Raw genomic sequence first — 17,495 nt, 5'->3', positions numbered from 1 at the left:
CAAATCCCGTATAATCTATTGGTTCATTCATTTCTGCGATGTCACCACCTGGATGAGATACTTTTACAAAGTGCTCACTCAGTAATTCAACTATATCAACTGATTGGGTTACCTCCCTACCATCGGCATTCCTTAAAATCATTCTGCCATATACATTTTTTTTCTTTTACTTGCAAGATATCGAAAAAACTGTTTGGGATTATCTTTAGGCTGGATGGCTAATGTTCTTTCATAATCCGTTTTTGCTTTTCTTACCACACTCGTTACCCTTCTGGCCTGTGCTTTATACCGTTCATGTGCCTGCTGGTCAGATTTCTACTCAAATTCCCTCCATATTTTTTTTTTTTTTTTTTTTTTGCAGCTCAAGCTTAATGGTGTTATTCATTCATTTAACCCTACTTGATTTATTATTCGGACTCTAGGTGTACAGTCAGCCATTGTCCATGCAAACACTTTTTAACTGCCTCCCATGTACAAACAACATCTAGCCCTTGCAGTTTTGCATGCCATGGCACTGAACCAATCAAATTCCTAAGCTTGTCATACTTACCAGCCCGATAATTCCACATGTATCCTGTCTTAATTGTAAATTCTACACCTTTAGCCACCTCTCAAAAATACTAGGAGTCAGAGAGTGCTTGACCTAGTAATTGCATCTGAGAATTTGGCTGTAACGAATATGACCACGTTGCCACCAATTGGTGAGAGTGATTACAGCCAAATTCTCAGATGCAATTACTAGGTCAAGCACTGTCTGACCCCCTACTATTTTCCATTATATGCTGTCGCAGATAGTAATTCATTTAATCTATCCCTTAATAACCGCATAAAATCCAGTTCCTTCCTCCCATGTGTCCTCTCCTCCTTCCAATCAATCTTACCACAGTTGAAGTCTCCCATAATAATTACCCTCCTTCCACTCATTTCTTCTATTTGCTTATGCATACTATATCCACCATCTATTCCGCCACCTGGTCCATAGCAGCTCCCAACTGTATGTTTTGTTCTGCCAGTTTCAATCTCATACCAAATAGCCTCAAATGTGCTCTTTTCTCTATCCTCCAGTTCCACTTCTATTCTCCTTGGCTGTAGCTCATCAGCTATCATCAATAACACTCCTCCCCCAATTTTATTCCCCCTGTCACTCCTGAACACACCATACCCCCTCACATTCAATCCCACTAGCTATATGATCTTCTGTCAGCCATGTTTCAATAATGCCAATAACCCATGGCCTGGAAGTGCCAACCAAGGCCTGGAAGTGCCAACCAAGGCCAAAAATTCTTCCTTCTTTTTCCTAATACTTCTGGCATTAGTATACATCCATTGCAGAAGCCTATTTGTCAATGAATGAAACATTCCTTAGTGAATTGTATTCATTCACAATTTAACAGAACGAGGTCCTGAAACTGATTATAAGCATTACAAAAAAAAAAAAAAAAAAAAAATTCAGACATATACTCGCCGCATCATGGCAAGTGAGCTGCTGTATAAGCAGCGTCATAACTATTTTACAATATAAGTTGAAAGTCTTCAGAGTAGAAAATCTTGTACAAAAATGTAAATGATGTAGAAAAATCCTACAATTGTGTCAAAAAAAAAAAGTTACAATAGTGTTTATTAAACTTCAGTCGGTTTTTGCTTTATTGTGTTACATAGAACCAATATGAAATTTTGTTTTGATTGACTTGCACTGAAAACAATCCAGCTGAAATTAAATGAATCGGCAAATAAGATTCTAAATACCAAATTTCATCCAATTTAATTAAATTCATTTTGCAAAATTTTTCAAATAGAAATGTGCCGAGTGAAACTAGAACTGAACACGTGAACAATTTCTTGAAAGTACTCTATCCAAATTTTATTAAATTTAATGCATTCAGAGAGAGAGGTTGAATACACAATTTCAACACATCCCCCCCCCCCATTGTATCAGACAGAAAGAAAAACTGGAACAGCTCAACAAATTTTTGTAAGGTTTGGCATGCATATGGATGAACGAATAGACAAATGACTCTTTTTAGGTTTTTACCTATTTTGCGAAACGCACTTAAAATAGCTTGACGTATCATAAACCTGTTGAACCTCGGAATTTTATAAAAGTACCATCAGTCGATATGTAGCTCAGTGGAAGTGACGCTTGCGTCCTCTTCGCTTGGTCGCTCGAAGTCAGACTTAAGTTCAAGTCTAGTCGCCGACTGGAGGAACTTTTTCTAAGCCTTTCTTCGACTGATTCCCGAGTTAATCGATCTCTGGCACGGGCAAGCGGGTTTTTCCCCCCGGAAACTCGGGTTTTTCGTCACGTAAACTCAAGAAAATTGACCGTAGTACCCACATTATTTCAGACAGTAACATATCTGGTTAGGGTTAGGTAGCAAGAGATGACAGCACTTGTCTGCCAGCCTCTTCATTGGTGGCTGCTGTAATTAGTGATAGACATGGGCCAGCTATCTCTGATTGGCTACCGGTGGAGATTGAACTGCCCACTCAGTTTCCAAAAGCTAGATAGGGTATAAAGGTCTCGCCTACTCCCTATAAGGGAATAAAAGGCGTTAGCTGATTTTTGATTTTTTTGATAACGTTTAAGAGGTGAGGATAGAGTATGGTGTGGCTTGCTGAAGAAGCTAAAATTTGATTATATTCCTATCTGTCTATCTATTCTTGAATGCAGATTTCAACTACGTTTTCAATAACTTAACCGCCACTGCAGAGATACTGATGGTCTATAATTTGCTACCTTTGTCTTAGAATCTCTTTATACAATGAAATAATGCCTCAACTCTCTCTTGAGGTCCTGCTAATGCTGAGAATGGATGAAATATACAAGTAATTCAACTTTAGGCAGAAAACCAAATTAAACAAAAAAAAAATGAAATTAAATTAAATAAAATTAGCATCACTAATTAAAAAGCAGCATTTCTTACCTAAATAAATGAAAATAATATTCATTCAGTATAAAAATATTCCTTAAGCTATATGATTTAATAATTACACGAAATTATAAATTAATATAAATAAAAACTAAATATTTTTTCAGGTTTTATCAAAGATCAGGTTTTATTTCTTCTGTTTTTTTCAAAAGGTGTCGCACCTTTTGAAGAAAAAAAAAATCACGACAAGGCTAATTTTGAAATACATAAGAAGAACCCTAAATGTGCTAATACTGTAAGATTATATAAGCTACAAAACTAAAATAATTGCTAGTAAGCTAAAAGAATCCAGAAGTGGGACTCTTAGTGGGATTGTTGCTCATTAATGTCGTTTTTGAGGACAACAATCTGGATTAATGAAATTTAGAAAAATTAGTACTTATTGGTTTAATTATACAAAGCATACAATATATTTGTAGCGACAGTGCTCAAAGCAATGTCGGTTTCGGCATTCCGCCACTGCTTTAGATTGCAGTGCATTTGTTTTTTCATGTAACGATTATTGAGAAAATATAATTCTTTTCATATTTTCAACAGTGACATTTAAATTAGCTTTAGATTACTTTCGTGATCTAAAGCTCGTTATAATTCAGTCTTGTATTTATAATAAATAAATAAATAATTATATGTTATTTTAACGGAATAAAATACGATTTACCAAAAATATTTCACTCTCACGAACACACACCAATAATAAAAGTTTCGTATCTCACAGAAAAAACGCGCGTAATCATACAGTTTATCTGTATGAATCAGATTCACTTATTACGTGCAGTGACAAGTACAAACGAATATCGGTGAGTCTAGCCGGAACTGACCGAACGTGATAATTCCGACACTGCGTTAGATCGCAGTGGATTTGTTTCGTAATCTAAAGTGTTAATCGAATAATTCCAATTGTTAACTATTCAATCAATGTCGAAACATAAGCTGTAACCTTTAACATGTTGTATTGCATTTATATAATGTTGTAAGCATTGTTATTATTTATAAACAAAAATAAATTTTAATTTTTTCGTTTTTTCCTTGTGGGGAGGTGCTGCTGCAGTGTCGCAGTGCTTATGTACAAGCCGCCACTGATTTATAAAATATAAATTCCTTATTTACTAGGTAAGATTCAGTATGCTAGAGATCTACAACGAAATTGTAAGGGACCTGCTCAATCCTTGTCCAGATAAAAAGAAGGGACTGAAAGTTCGTGAACATCCTAAGAAAGGATTCTATGGTAAATAATGTATTTGTTTATGAAACTACAATTTTTAGTTTCGATGTACCGCATATAATTTAAATTGTTCACTATATGAATAGTGTAATTACTCATAACTTCGTTTATTAAAAGTTTGGTATTTAATTACAGGTCCAGCTCTAGGTAAGAAGATTGAAGAGACAAATTTTCCTTTAATATATATATTTCTACAACACACACACACACACAGAGAGAGAGAGAGAGAGAGAGAGAGAGAGAGAGAGAGAGAGAGAGAGAGAGAGAGAGAGAGAGAGAGAGAGAGAGAGAGAGAGAGAGAGAGAGAGAGAGAGAGAGAGAGTGTATATTAGTAATCGTAGCAAAGTTGCACAAACTATTGTACACTCTGCTTCCACTTCTTTTGCATTCGGATGGTTCTCTAGCGTTATTGTCAATGGGGGGGGGGAATTCAAATCTCCTTGATTTTTATTTTTATATTTCCTCCAATTCTTGAAGATTATCTTGGTAAATATTCTGCTATTTCAAATATGCACAGTTCGATGTCCCTTTGATTATACGACAGAACGAGATCAGAAGAATCTTGTCAATACTAGAAATAAAATAGTCTTCTGGTGTTGATAGCATTTTTCCTATTGTACTGCAAGTTTATGCTCCAGAGTTGACTACTGTTCTATTTCCTTTTTTTTTTTTTTTTTTTTTGTATTCTTTCTCTCTTATTCCAACTATCCTACATCATAGAAATTAGCTCCAAATTATCTTCAACTCATTGGTAAGAGAAACAAATACTAAAAATCAAATTACGGTTCAAATGGTCTTACTTCATTTCTTTTTGAAGTAATAAAGAAAGCCATTAACAATCAATTTCAACGTTATCTGGAAACATCTCAATTAATTAATGATCACCAGTATGGATTCCGCCACTTTCGATCAACAGGGACATTTTTATCTTGTCATCCACCTTTGAACAAATACCAAGGGGAATATGAAGGCGGTTGTTCTTGATGTCTCTAAAGCATTTGATCATGCTTAACATAAAAGCCTATTAAATAACCTCTAATATTATGGTCTGTCTTCTGGCTTCTGCAACTGGGTAGCCAAGTTTCACTAATAGTACATTAAGTGTGACAGTGGTGGGACCTTATCCTCAAACTTTCTAATACTATGGTATTTAATATGTTATTCTACAAGGCTTTATTCTTTCACTTACTCTCTTCCTTCTGTATATCAAAATCCTTTCTGGTAGACTGAAAAATCCAATCCACTGTTGGATTGGATGTTTCGTTCTATCTCATTTGCTAAACCTTGCACTACACAAATCAATTTGCTTCCAGAATTAATAAAATGAACTAATAAAATGAGTAAAACTAATCGAGAACAAAACAAACATGAGGTAATTGATGCTGGTTGCGTTGACGATACGGAAAATTCTGGAGTAGTTAGAGTACTATGGTATTTAACGTTAAATGACTGTCACTCAACAATCCATCTTTTACGAAAATAATGTAATGACTACTTGTGCATGGTGGCAGACTTATATTATGTGATTTTGGAAAAACAAGGAGATGATATCAGATTATTGTAAAATACTATTGTCGTTTACAACAAAAATATTTTTAAATTTAGAATTATTGCATTTTTATAGTAATCTCATCGATCACAGCTTGTTCAACCTAAAGTACTGTGGTATACCATGAGTGGCAGATAACTGAAAACATTAAAGCTTGAATAGCTTGCAATAATTCATTCAGAAATGTATTAGGAAGAGAATATTCCAAAAGACAGAAACATAAGAAATGAAAATAAAGATGAAGAAAAATATGTTCTGTCAGTTTGGATTGAACTATAAAAGAGTTTGAACAGGAAAATGAATATTACACGCACTTTTATATATTTGGAAAACATTGTGTGTGTGGGGGGGGTACCATGTGAATTCTGATGAACACCGATCGTGGAAGTTGTTTAAAATGCAAGCTGCAGAAACCGAACGCCTGTGTGGAAGGATGGCGTGAATTGGTAAGAGAAATCTATTAAATGCCGGCTAAATTTGTAATTTACATGGAGTAAGCTTTGGAGATAAAGTAAGCGTATTGAATGAAGGAGAAAGAGAGTAATTTTCTTGTATGTTGAAGAGGCAATATATGAATTTTTAATACCTTCACAACATTACAAACCTTGCGTAACCACTTGTTCACAACTTGCCGTGCGTGAACAAGTGGTTAGGCATAATTAGGGCATCTGTCAATGTGTTCCTTGAAGAGCTGGGGTTGTATTCATTCAGTAAAATAGTACGAGGAAAGTGTAAGGATAAAAGGTAATAGAATTAGAAGCAATTACAGAGGCTAGTTCGATGGAGCAACGCCAACGAAAATAACTATAAAAAGACCATGTACAAAGGGAGCGTCTATGAGAAAGCAACTGGAGGGAGTCTGTTAGAACATTTAATGTAAGAACGATATTCTAAGTTAGGTGAATTTTGAGTATCAGTTGTGCAGGAGAGGAGTAATATTTTGGAAAAAAAAGAATAAGTTATTTGACGTCTGTTGTCTGTGTCAAAATAACAAATTAGGTTGAAAGTAAACCCATAAATAGAAAACCGATCTTGACTGGAGATAGGAATATTAAAAGAAGGAGTGAAGCAAGATCGGAACAGTCTTCCGAAAAATAAGATGAAATAGTGTTTTGTAGCATTGAAATGCAGTTATCTTCATCCCACATGACAACAGTAAGATTAGTTTTTAAACCAATATGAAGAGATACAGGACTCCATGAATGACGCTTACAGTCATAAGCAAACTTCAAAATAGGATTTCAGTCAGAGAGAAAAAGTCATTGATATATAGGAGTAAGAATGTGAGTGATCGCAGGTAACAACCAAAAAGAAAACTAGTAATCCAACCACAATGGGCAGGAGGAAAACTATAAGATGATAGCTTGCTAAGAATGCTCTATGCCAGACTGGATCAAATGCTTTGGATATATCAATATCAATCACGCGAATTTCTTCATGCTTTCCACCAGGAAAGTACAGTTAAGAAATACGATAGAGGATTAATTCAGAAATTGTATACGACAGAGCTTTAACCTAGGACCTAAAGGCTTGACTCCCCCTTGGATCACAGGGCATGCGCTTTGCATTTTCAATTACGAAGTCTGCATTGTATTTTGGATTTTATGTTACTATTATGGGCGCTGTAACGTAGACTGAGTGAGAAGTTGGAATTTTTGATTAAAGCCCTTGAATGTGTCCTGAATTTTATCTTGGAAAATGCCATAGCACACTTTGGAGAACCAAGGCTTGGATTTAGGTCAGGGGTTAAATGGGAGAAAAACATAGAAATCCTGGAGTCACAGTGGCGCACCCAGAGGGGGGGGGAGGGCAAGGGGCCCGGGCACCCCCAAAGAAAAGGAAAAAATACTAGAAAAATTCCAAAAATATTTTCCTAATTTAAATTCATTTTTTTTATTTATGTTGTGTCGTGTCTTCTATTTCTATACTACTTATGAATTAGCGATCACTGCAGATGCTCAGTCATAGGTCGTATGCGATGCGTAGTGTGTATTCGCAAATCGTCTACTCAACTCGGCCCCCCCCCCCCCCAAAGGTTAAATCCTGAGCGCTCGGCCCCTCCAAGATTAAATCCTGAGTGCGCCACTGGCTGGAGATCATCCAATTGACACCGTTATAATGCTAATGAAGCGGAGACTGGCTAGAAGAAGGTTGATCTGTGGAAAAGGAAACATGGACAATGCTATGGTCGGAGCCAAGGGAAAGCAAATATCTATGGTGAATTTGGAGGACAATATGTAAGAAAGCGTCCAATATTTTGATAAAATAATGAGGATTATTATTATTATGGTAAGTAGGTAGTAGATAATCTGTATTAGATCATGACTGATCTAATAGTTCTGATACCAAATAGTTCGGTTTCCCTACCAGCTAGAATCTGAATTAGACGAGGAACCAGTTTGAATTATGAGATTGAAGTTTCCAAGAAAGATGTTGTCACTGTTTTAGGTAATTAGACTGTATAAGTTCAACTTTCCTAGAAAAATAATTGGCGATCAGCAATGGTTATCAGAATTAGGAAACTTTGAATCCCCTTAATCGTATAGAGGATTCAAGGTTTAGTACCCTTTGACATAGAATGTCAAACCTGGCTAAAGGGCATGTTCCTCCCTTCTTACGGAGGACATCCTTCATGATACAGTTGGTGTATCATGAAGTATGTTCATTCCTTCATGATAGCTGAGATGAAGGAATAACAGTTTGAATTTCGATGGTCTGTAAGTGATGGTAGATGGACATTAGACTCTAAATGTTGGTAAAATAGATGTGAAGTGGATTTTTTTGCAAGGACGTTTCTTGTTTTTTTGCAATTTTTGTGACATTTGTATATTTCTTTGCGATTTTTGTCGATTTTTGTGATATGTTTTTTAACTGAATGCTCACTACTATTTATTTATTGCCTTTCATGATTAATGTTGAAAATTTATAAAGGAGGAGCATGAAGATGGGGTAAAGGAATTGCAAGCATCATAACTTCCAGGAAGGGAGTGGCCAGACTTCAACCCAAGTGTGCCCAGCAAGTTGCAGTCCTAGGACTCCTTTAGCCACCATCTGGCAGAGTAAGGAGAAGTAAGATTATTCTCCAACTGGTTGGGAAATCTGCCGCCGTGTTATCAGCAGATTCGATTCCATGTACTATCTAGCGGTTGGCTAAGAAAGAGGAAAGAGATTGGAAGTTAAGATAATCCAAAGAAGAGAAATACCCAGTATTTTTCAGAGAGTTACTTATTGTCAAAGTAAAACTTGAAGAATAGGATTCTGTTTTATTTTACGAGAAATAAGAGGACTGAGTTTTACGTGCATTTAAATTTACAAAATTATTGGCTTTCCATTGAAGAACTGGGGGGAAGGAACAGAATTTAGTATTGTAGAAGCTGATATTCTGAAGAATTCCAGTGATTTATGTAGTGCAAGGTTTGTCAAATAAGAAAGAGCAGTGCAGTGCAGTGCACATCATCGAAGTGTTATGGATTTGGAGTCAGCTGCTGAAAGTTGTTGACATAGAAGGAAGAGAATAGATAAAGGGACTGAACCTTGTGGAACATCAGAACTAGTTGGAAAGTTTGAGGATAAAGGGCATGCTCTATCACCATCATACGTAATGTGCAACAAGAAAGAATGCTGTTATATGATGGAAACCTTAATAGGTTTGTGCAAAATCGGCCTTAGAGATCCATTTGAGATTCTCTAAACTTTTCCATGGCATTTGTTCAAAGGTGAGTGACAAAAACAAGACGCTTCCATTGTTAATAAACTGTTAATCCATACTGGCGTCATTTATTAATCGAAGAGCGTTAAGGTAGCGGAGAAACTAAGTGTTAATATTTTTCTCCATTGGTTTAGTATTAATGAAACAGTTTTAGTACTTAGGTGGCAGAGATCTGTCTCATACTTGAGAATGAGTAAATATGGGCTAATTTTCTGACTGTAGGATAGATACTAGCGGAACAGGAGAGTACAAAACGGCGACACAGAACAGGAATCGACTGTGGAGTACAAATCTTCAGAATAGTTGGATAAATGACATCAGGACTAAGGACGTTTTGGTATCTAGTTTGGACAATATGATAGCTTTCGAAAAATTAGGAGAATTGAGTGTTATATGTTTGTAACAGAACACTTATTTAGATCATCTACACAAGAAGTATTTAGATCATCTACAGGAGATCGGCTTTATCCATGAATGATGATGTAAAAGAACCATCCGGATAAAGAGTCCCAATCAATAGCTTTTTCAAAAGACCAGAAAACATGACAGCCATTTCATTTGGATATGACGTAAATATCCTGCTGTTAGCTCTTTCAAAATCAGTTTTGAACGTGTTGATAGCTTGTATGCATTTCGGTTTTAGCATGCGCAGAATATGAAGACTTTGATGAAATCCAATGGCGATATGTCGGCTTCTTTTCATATACAGCTTTGGCAGAAGCTCTTGGAAAACAAACTCTAGATAAAGGATGATAATCTGATAAACAATGATAATTGTTTCAGTGCTACGTTCAGGGCAAATATTTGCGTCATAGACTGAAAACAATAATCCAACCACAGAAATGAGTTACATAAATCACAAAAATCATCCCACTCGGTATTCTTACAGCATCAGAAAATACGTAGATGAGAGTGGGTGTGTGAGTTTTTTTTTTTCCCTCCATAGGAGAATAAATGTATATTAGCTTGTGGTGAACTGCTTGAAGGATGAACAATACCATAGTATAGAAAGGTTTTTTTTTTTTTTCATTAGAAAGCTCACTAGTGAAGAAGACATTTAGTATTTGGAGAACGGCTATGGTTATCTGGTATTGTGGTAGGCACGTGAACAGTCTGCGCATGATCATTGCTGTTAACAAATTTTTCAGCATCTCTCCATGCTTGATCTATAAAGTTGGAAAAGAATGCTAGTTGTAGTTGTGAAGATTAACATATCTGAGGAAGATGACTTCACTGTTTAGAAAGTTGAAGTGAGAAAATCAACATTTGTAAAAAATAAATCAAAACGTTCATAGTGGTTGATGGCACTGGGAGAACTACAGAAAGTTTGGCATGTTATATCAAAGTGAACATATGTAAATACCACTTTCGAAGCGAAAAGAATCAAAGATTGTTCAATTGGGAAAACTAGTATGGTTTTGCAGACGAAAGAATGAACATCGTTGCGGGTTTGAACGAGTCACATATTGTGAAGTGAATTTAGCTTTGAAAGTTTGCTTTCATCTGTATGTAATCTCTTTCTTTGTTTTCGAACAAAGACTTTTCTACTTTGTTCGACTCATATAACAACCATAAAAATAGTTATTGAGTCGAAACTGGAAGAGATCATGGAATATACAATAATGTACTGTCTACTGTTCGATACACATACAGAATTTCACCCACCTTCCTGCATATTGGCGCTGTGCATAGAACTCTTAAAAGTGGACTTCAGTTTATATGCCGCTGTTATTACATCAGTCTTTTAAAAACTACAGTTATTCTTTTTTGCACATATTTCAGTTAATCTGTTAAGCGGTATGGCATTAACATCTTGTGTAGTTTCTTTTTCTGAGTAAAACTCAAGTTTGTGACACTGTTTTAAAAAAGTATAAATGATCTATCTTCCGTGTTAGATCATTTACTGTATAATGTATAATGAGAAATTTCAACCTTAAATGGAATAATGACATATTAAATATAATGCAAACACTGCAACATAACAGATACAATATTTATGCACTGAACACTGAGCAAATATTATTATTATTATTTTGTGACACCTCCAAGGAGTCCGAAGACTCATCGAGGGAGGACGCCTACACAACTCTCCGTACCACTACATCGAACCTCTCTACCATCATCATCATCATCTACATCAACGCCATCTACTGCCCACCACCACCACCACTAGTATTTTTTGTCTGTAAATTGCGTGTTCTGAAGGGACGTTCTGTTCAGCAAATATTTCAATCTGGAATATTTGCCGACTGAAAATTGGAAATATATTTAGTTTATTGTTGCTATATTTTTCTTATATTTATTTTTTATTTATTTATTTTATTTTATTTATTTATTATATTTATTCATTTCATCAATAAAAATATTTGCTGATTTCGTGTTTGTACTGTACAATGGGAAATTATCTTTCCTTAAAACACAGTAAAATGGAAAATTTTTGAAAGGTTTAAGTTCTTCAATAAATCGCAAATTTGTAAACCAACATAAACTCTCTTTCAAATAAAGTGAGCATCAAAAAGTCTTAGATGAATGAAGTAAGAAATAATATCACACCATATTGAGACAAAAATCCAGGAAGTGTTTTCCTTACCGTTTTCGAGTTACATATTCAGCATAAGTCACAAAATAGATAGGTCAGTAGCATTATTCTGTTAATTAACATGTTCATTTATTATAAAAGCCATTATTCTAAATAAAGTATAGTATGAGTGATAACTCTATTTAGATAAATACCAAAAGATTCGTTACACGTAGCAATAAACGCATTTAAGCAAACTCATCAGATACGCTACCTGGAACACGAAACTCACTAGGCTAAATATTATGTAAAAATAAATAAATAAATATTAAATAAAATAAACAATTTAAAAGTGACTACGGAATTCAAATTAATTATACGAAACTATTATTTCAAGGGAATAATTACGTGTATTTAAAATCTGTTTCAACCATGTCTTTCTTTTTTATGTTTTATTCTAGTACTATTACACAAGGGTGGGGATAACATATATCACGTTTACGTGTATAAACTTGCTTGTTTGTTTACTCCATAACTTCAAATTTTTGAATTTATTTTGTTAATTTTAAATTATATTATGGTTAATTATCTATACGTTTTTTTTAAAATAATTATTTCCGTAATTTAGAAGTTAATTGTATTTTACAGTTTTTATTAGAATTTTCAAAGTTGATTCTTAAATGAGAATGGAGATGAAAAACTTTTGCATCTCTTCACGCCCTTCGATTGAAAAAGACCTAAATTCGGTTGTCGTTGTGATGAGAGGAATCTTTGTATGGGCTTTTTTCAATCGAAGATAAGTTGTTATTATTATTATTATTACGTAACACCGCTAAGGAGTCCAAAGGCTCATCGAGGGAGGACACCTGCTCTACAACTCTCCGTCTCCACCACTCAATCCGCCAACTACAGCGAACCGCACACCATCTATACTAACGCTATATATTGCCCACCACCACTATCACTGGTATTTTCACACACAATTACAAATATCCATGCCCACGGCGGGATTCGAACCCGCAGCCCGCTGGAGAGCGGATACACTAACCACTCGGCCAACCAGGCCTGCCGTTGGATTTAATACGGAAGCAGTAGGGTTTTTCTCTCCCGGAAACTCGGGCGTTTCATCCCGCATAAAAAAAATTTCTGTAAAATTTTTTTTACAGAAAAAAATACTATTGTGGTGGGCGGAAGATGGCCTTGTGTTGATAATGGTAGTAGTGTGCAGTTGGAGGTTTTGGAAGTAAAGGAGAGAGTGAGTTGTTGTTTAGTGGAGTAGTGAACACTCCCATAATGTGTCCAAAGACTCCATGTAGATGTCACATAATAATAATAATAATAATATGTAATACGAAGTCTCCGTAGCTCTGTCGGATGGAAGTTTGGTCGGAAAGACTTGGGTTCAGTTCCCATTTATGACGCAAGAAACCTTTACCAGGTCTTTTCGACTAAGGGTGAGTTATTCCGGTCTCATACGGCGGTGGAGTTTTTTCCTGGAAACCCGGGTTTTTCATCCTTCATAACAGACAAACCGCCCTTTGACCACACATGAACACTTCAGAGAATGGTAGCCGGCACTGGTCTTCGGCTACAAAGTAGTAACTTCTGACCAATACTTCATCTTGGATCCAGATACTGGCATCCTGGGCGCACTTCCATATGCCAACAACAACGTGTAATACAGTAAAAATCTGTCAAGAATGAAAGTTCAGAACAGTTTGGGGAATAAAAAAACAAAAAAACTCGTTATAAAGAATGCCTCTTACCTATCTCTAGAAACAAAAATTGCTCCAGAATCAAACATCTAAATATAGTACTAAAATTATTTTACATTTCTTTAAATCAAACATTAAGTTACCTGTTTAAATTAAATTGTATCTTGCAATAAGTCACCTGACTGATAACTTGCAATATTTACAAAAGGATTACTGTATATTCACTCGGTAAGTTTAATAACTGCAGAAATGTGAATGTTGTGGGCTCTACAAATTGCATGGGAAAAAATGAAAACAGTGTAAATTATGCGCTGACTTCTATCCTACTAAAGGGTTATTTATTTATTTATTTTTTTATTTTTATTTTGACACTTTTATGACTATGCAATATAATTTGTTTCACAAAGCATATCCTGTTATAAAACAAGAACAGAAAATCAATAGCTTGCAAAGGATGCTATGGAACATTAGTACGCCGGCCTGGTTTAAATGCGTTTCAAATCCCGCTTTAGGCATGATATTTGTCATCGTATTTAGGTGGGAGAATACTATCTACTATCTTTAAACTCAATTAACCTCGTATAACGCTTCGGGCCTCCAATAAACTCAGCTTATTGGAGGCCTGAAGCGTTTATACGAATTTAATGTTTAGTCTCTACTAACAGGGATTCAGATTATCTGACAGTTTTTTTTTTTTTGCCCACAGCAATAAATGTAGTACAGGTTTTCAACCTATCTTAGTTGAATTCCTTTCAATCTTTCTTAATTGAAATAAGAAGAAAAAAAAAAAAAACCTACTTGTGAAAAACCCGACAAACTACTCACAGTGAGATAGTCCCGAATTTCGGCTATGCCACTGTGCGTACCTGAACCAGTTTTGAATTGCTGTATTTCCATGTCAGTACTACTGATTCTAGTTATTACTGTCCTATTACTACTTATTATACTTCTAATTATTACTATCAGTGGTCCTAACAGGAAATTAAGCGCCCGCGACCTTTCCAAGTATTCTTGGACTTCGCAACCGTAATTCGAGGATAAGGTGGTTAAACTCTGTGCCTCCCGATGTGTCCTATGTCTGTAAATGATTGTGTTCACGGGCCGGTTTGCCTGTTCTGGGGGACGAAACACCCGAGTTTCCGAGTGAAAAAAACCTTACCTCTGTATGAGACCGGATAACTCACCTTTAGTCGAAAGAGACCAGATAAAGTTTCCTCACGTCACTGACGGGAATCAAACCCACGTCTTTCCGACCAAAGGGCTTCGTCTATACCGACTGAGCTATGGAGGCTCATTCTAGCAAACTATAAACAAAGTATCAAAAATTATGTTACTCTTGTCGGCTTCGGTTAAAGAAATGAACAATGTTTTACAGCCATAAGACTTTAAAAAATAAAATAAAGCATTGACCGTACACACCAAACCCCTCAAGAAATGTTATTTTAGTTCTATGCATCACTTATTACATCGAACTTGTTACCAGAATCTTCGTGACATTTTGAAATAAGATAAATCCATAACTGCATTTTTTTCAGTAGCTATCCAATGACTTAACGAATTTGAACATTGTATTAAAAAACATACCCCCACCTCCAAGTTTTAAAGAAATGCTTCTACTTCGTAAGGTGGCATTCTCGAAATCACAATCCAATCACAAAATTTAATTTTTCCTAATCTCAACTCCCTTCCTATTCCAAGAGTTAAAATTTGTAAAGTAACTTTACACTTTATTTTGAAGTGTAAAGTTACTATATCAGCAGTACATATTTGAATATGTTATTTTGAATAGCTGCAAGCAGTGGACTGACTCGTGTTTTTGATGAGACACACGTTGAGAAAAATAAGTTACAGAAATTAGTACTGATATAGAGCTACTTCTTTTTTTTTTAGCTATGCAAGAGCATTCCGGAGATTGATGATGGGCTCTTCAAGGTTTAAATGTGAGTGCACTGTTGAAACATTTCTGGTATTTGTGTAAACAAATGATTTGATAACTCCAAACGGAAAGATTTCTTCCAGCGATGTCAGTGGCAGCTGATACTAACCCAAATAGAACCAAGCCTCAGCAGAACTATCTCCCAAGGGAAAATCCTTGTCTGGATAACATTTCTAATTAGAAGACATTTCACTTGGATACTTTCACTCACCTCCTTTGTCAGGGCAAATGTGGATTTTTCTTTACAAAAATTTTAAGACAAATTATAAAGGGTAAGTAATTCACTTTCGAACTGTGGTCCAAGCAAATTATACCCTCCAGTTCTCAAGAAGCATATTACTTTTTCCTTTATGGTGTAAATTAAAAGTCTAAAAAAAGTGAAGTCGATAATGAATCTGAGAATGATCCCAGTAGCCATAGCTGGCTGACTTAATTCTAGCATTACGTGTGACATGCATTGTTCCTTGCAAACTTGTACGGACGGTTGCATGAGCTTAACATTGGTGTATGTCTAATTGGCCTTTATATGAAAATTAAATTTCACAAGTACATTTCATATCCATTCGAATCACGCTTCCGTAATTGATTGACGATAAATTAATATTCTTGTGAAGTTGCTGTTCTACTCAATCAACACAGTGTTCTGCGAAATTTAGCTGTATAGCCGAAGCAGCTAAGTGTTAATACACCCAGTGTATTATGTGTGTTAATACATCCAGTGTATTATCGATGATGTTAATTTGTGTGTGTGTGTGTGTGTGTGTGTGTGTGTGTGTGTGTGTGTGTGTGTGTGTGTGTGTGTGTGTGTGTGTGTGTGTGTGTGTGTTCTTCAGACTTCTTTGTCTGTGTTTTGGGAGATGAAACTTGTGAGAGACCGGCTACTCACATCATTCCAGTCAAAAAAAAAAAACCTTCTAAAGGTTCTTCACTTTCTAGACGAGATTCTAACCCTGGATCTGGTCTTTCCAATCCGCCGATACACTGAGCTAAGAAAGGTCAACAAATGAGCAATCGCTGTGAAACTGGAAAACAAAGAAAGAGAAGATAGTGTCAGGTGTATGCAAACTTTTAATAACAGTGATTATGTGTACTCAGTATGGGAGAGATTTTATAGGTGCAACTTTAAATAGAAAAGTGATAGTTATTCACATCTGACATCACTGAACTCTGTATGGTCACTCCTGCACCTCTATAAGATTTTGAGAGTGAAGCCTCTACTGACACAATCAGTAGAGACTTTGGGTGAAATTCTCAAGTGTTATTCGAACTCGCACTCTACTGCGGATTCAAGAAACACTTGAAGATTTCACCCAAAATCTCCACCAGATTTATGTATGTTTGTAGAAATCTGACTTTTGTTCTATATTTTTTATAGTAAACTTTAGTATATTATAAAAAACTTCCCATACGTGTTTATTTATTTATTTAATGCCACTTGCTTAAATGAACCATTCTGTTTTAACTACAGCAGATGGTCTGAAGTCCTTCATGGTCACTTCTTATAATGATATCGAAAGAAAAATCGACGAAGGCACTACTAATAGGAGTATAGCATCCACAAACATGAATGCTACAAGCAGGTAAGCAAAACTTTCCACTCTTTCTGCAGTCGTGCTAAGAAAAAAAAAAGTAACAGAGAAGGTGAAGCTTCTATACAAATGATTAAAAATCACGAAAACAACGCATTAAGAAACAACAGAAGTTATTAAATCAGACGTTTAAAACAGATTTTAATTGTAAACATACCCCAAAACATTCGCTTACGTGTACTTAAAGGCAAGCGCTATAGGTTGACAAGCAGGACAATTAGATTTTACAATATATTAAAGACTCTAATTGCAACTATTTAACCGTGTGGAAGGGCTTTTGTGTTCGTCGCACATATTGATTGGATTTTAACGGTATAGATGAGACCA

General features: G+C 35.5%; 1 protein-coding gene across 1 annotated transcript in view; it reads left to right on the top strand.

The window, feature by feature from the left end:
* The window catches only part of LOC150100217 (kinesin-like protein KIF28), a 308,018-nt gene that overhangs the window by 33,133 nt on the left and 257,390 nt on the right, over positions 1-17,495 (top strand). Inside the window, exons 4-5 of the mRNA XM_090402612.1 lie at positions 4,041-4,155; positions 17,048-17,159. Coding sequence (XP_090258738.1) covers positions 4,041-4,155; positions 17,048-17,159 — 227 coding nt within the window. The remainder of the gene's footprint in view (positions 1-4,040; positions 4,156-17,047; positions 17,160-17,495) is intronic.

The sequence above is a fragment of the Typopeltis vanoorti genome, chromosome 13, assembly GCF_054136105.1.
Source record: "Typopeltis vanoorti isolate ZY-2024b chromosome 13, IOZ_Tvanoo_1.0, whole genome shotgun sequence".
NCBI classification, from domain to species: Eukaryota; Metazoa; Arthropoda; class Arachnida; order Uropygi; family Thelyphonidae; genus Typopeltis; species Typopeltis vanoorti.
The sequence above is the reverse complement of the archived record's forward strand: the minus strand, read 5'-3'. Positions and strand labels throughout refer to the sequence as shown.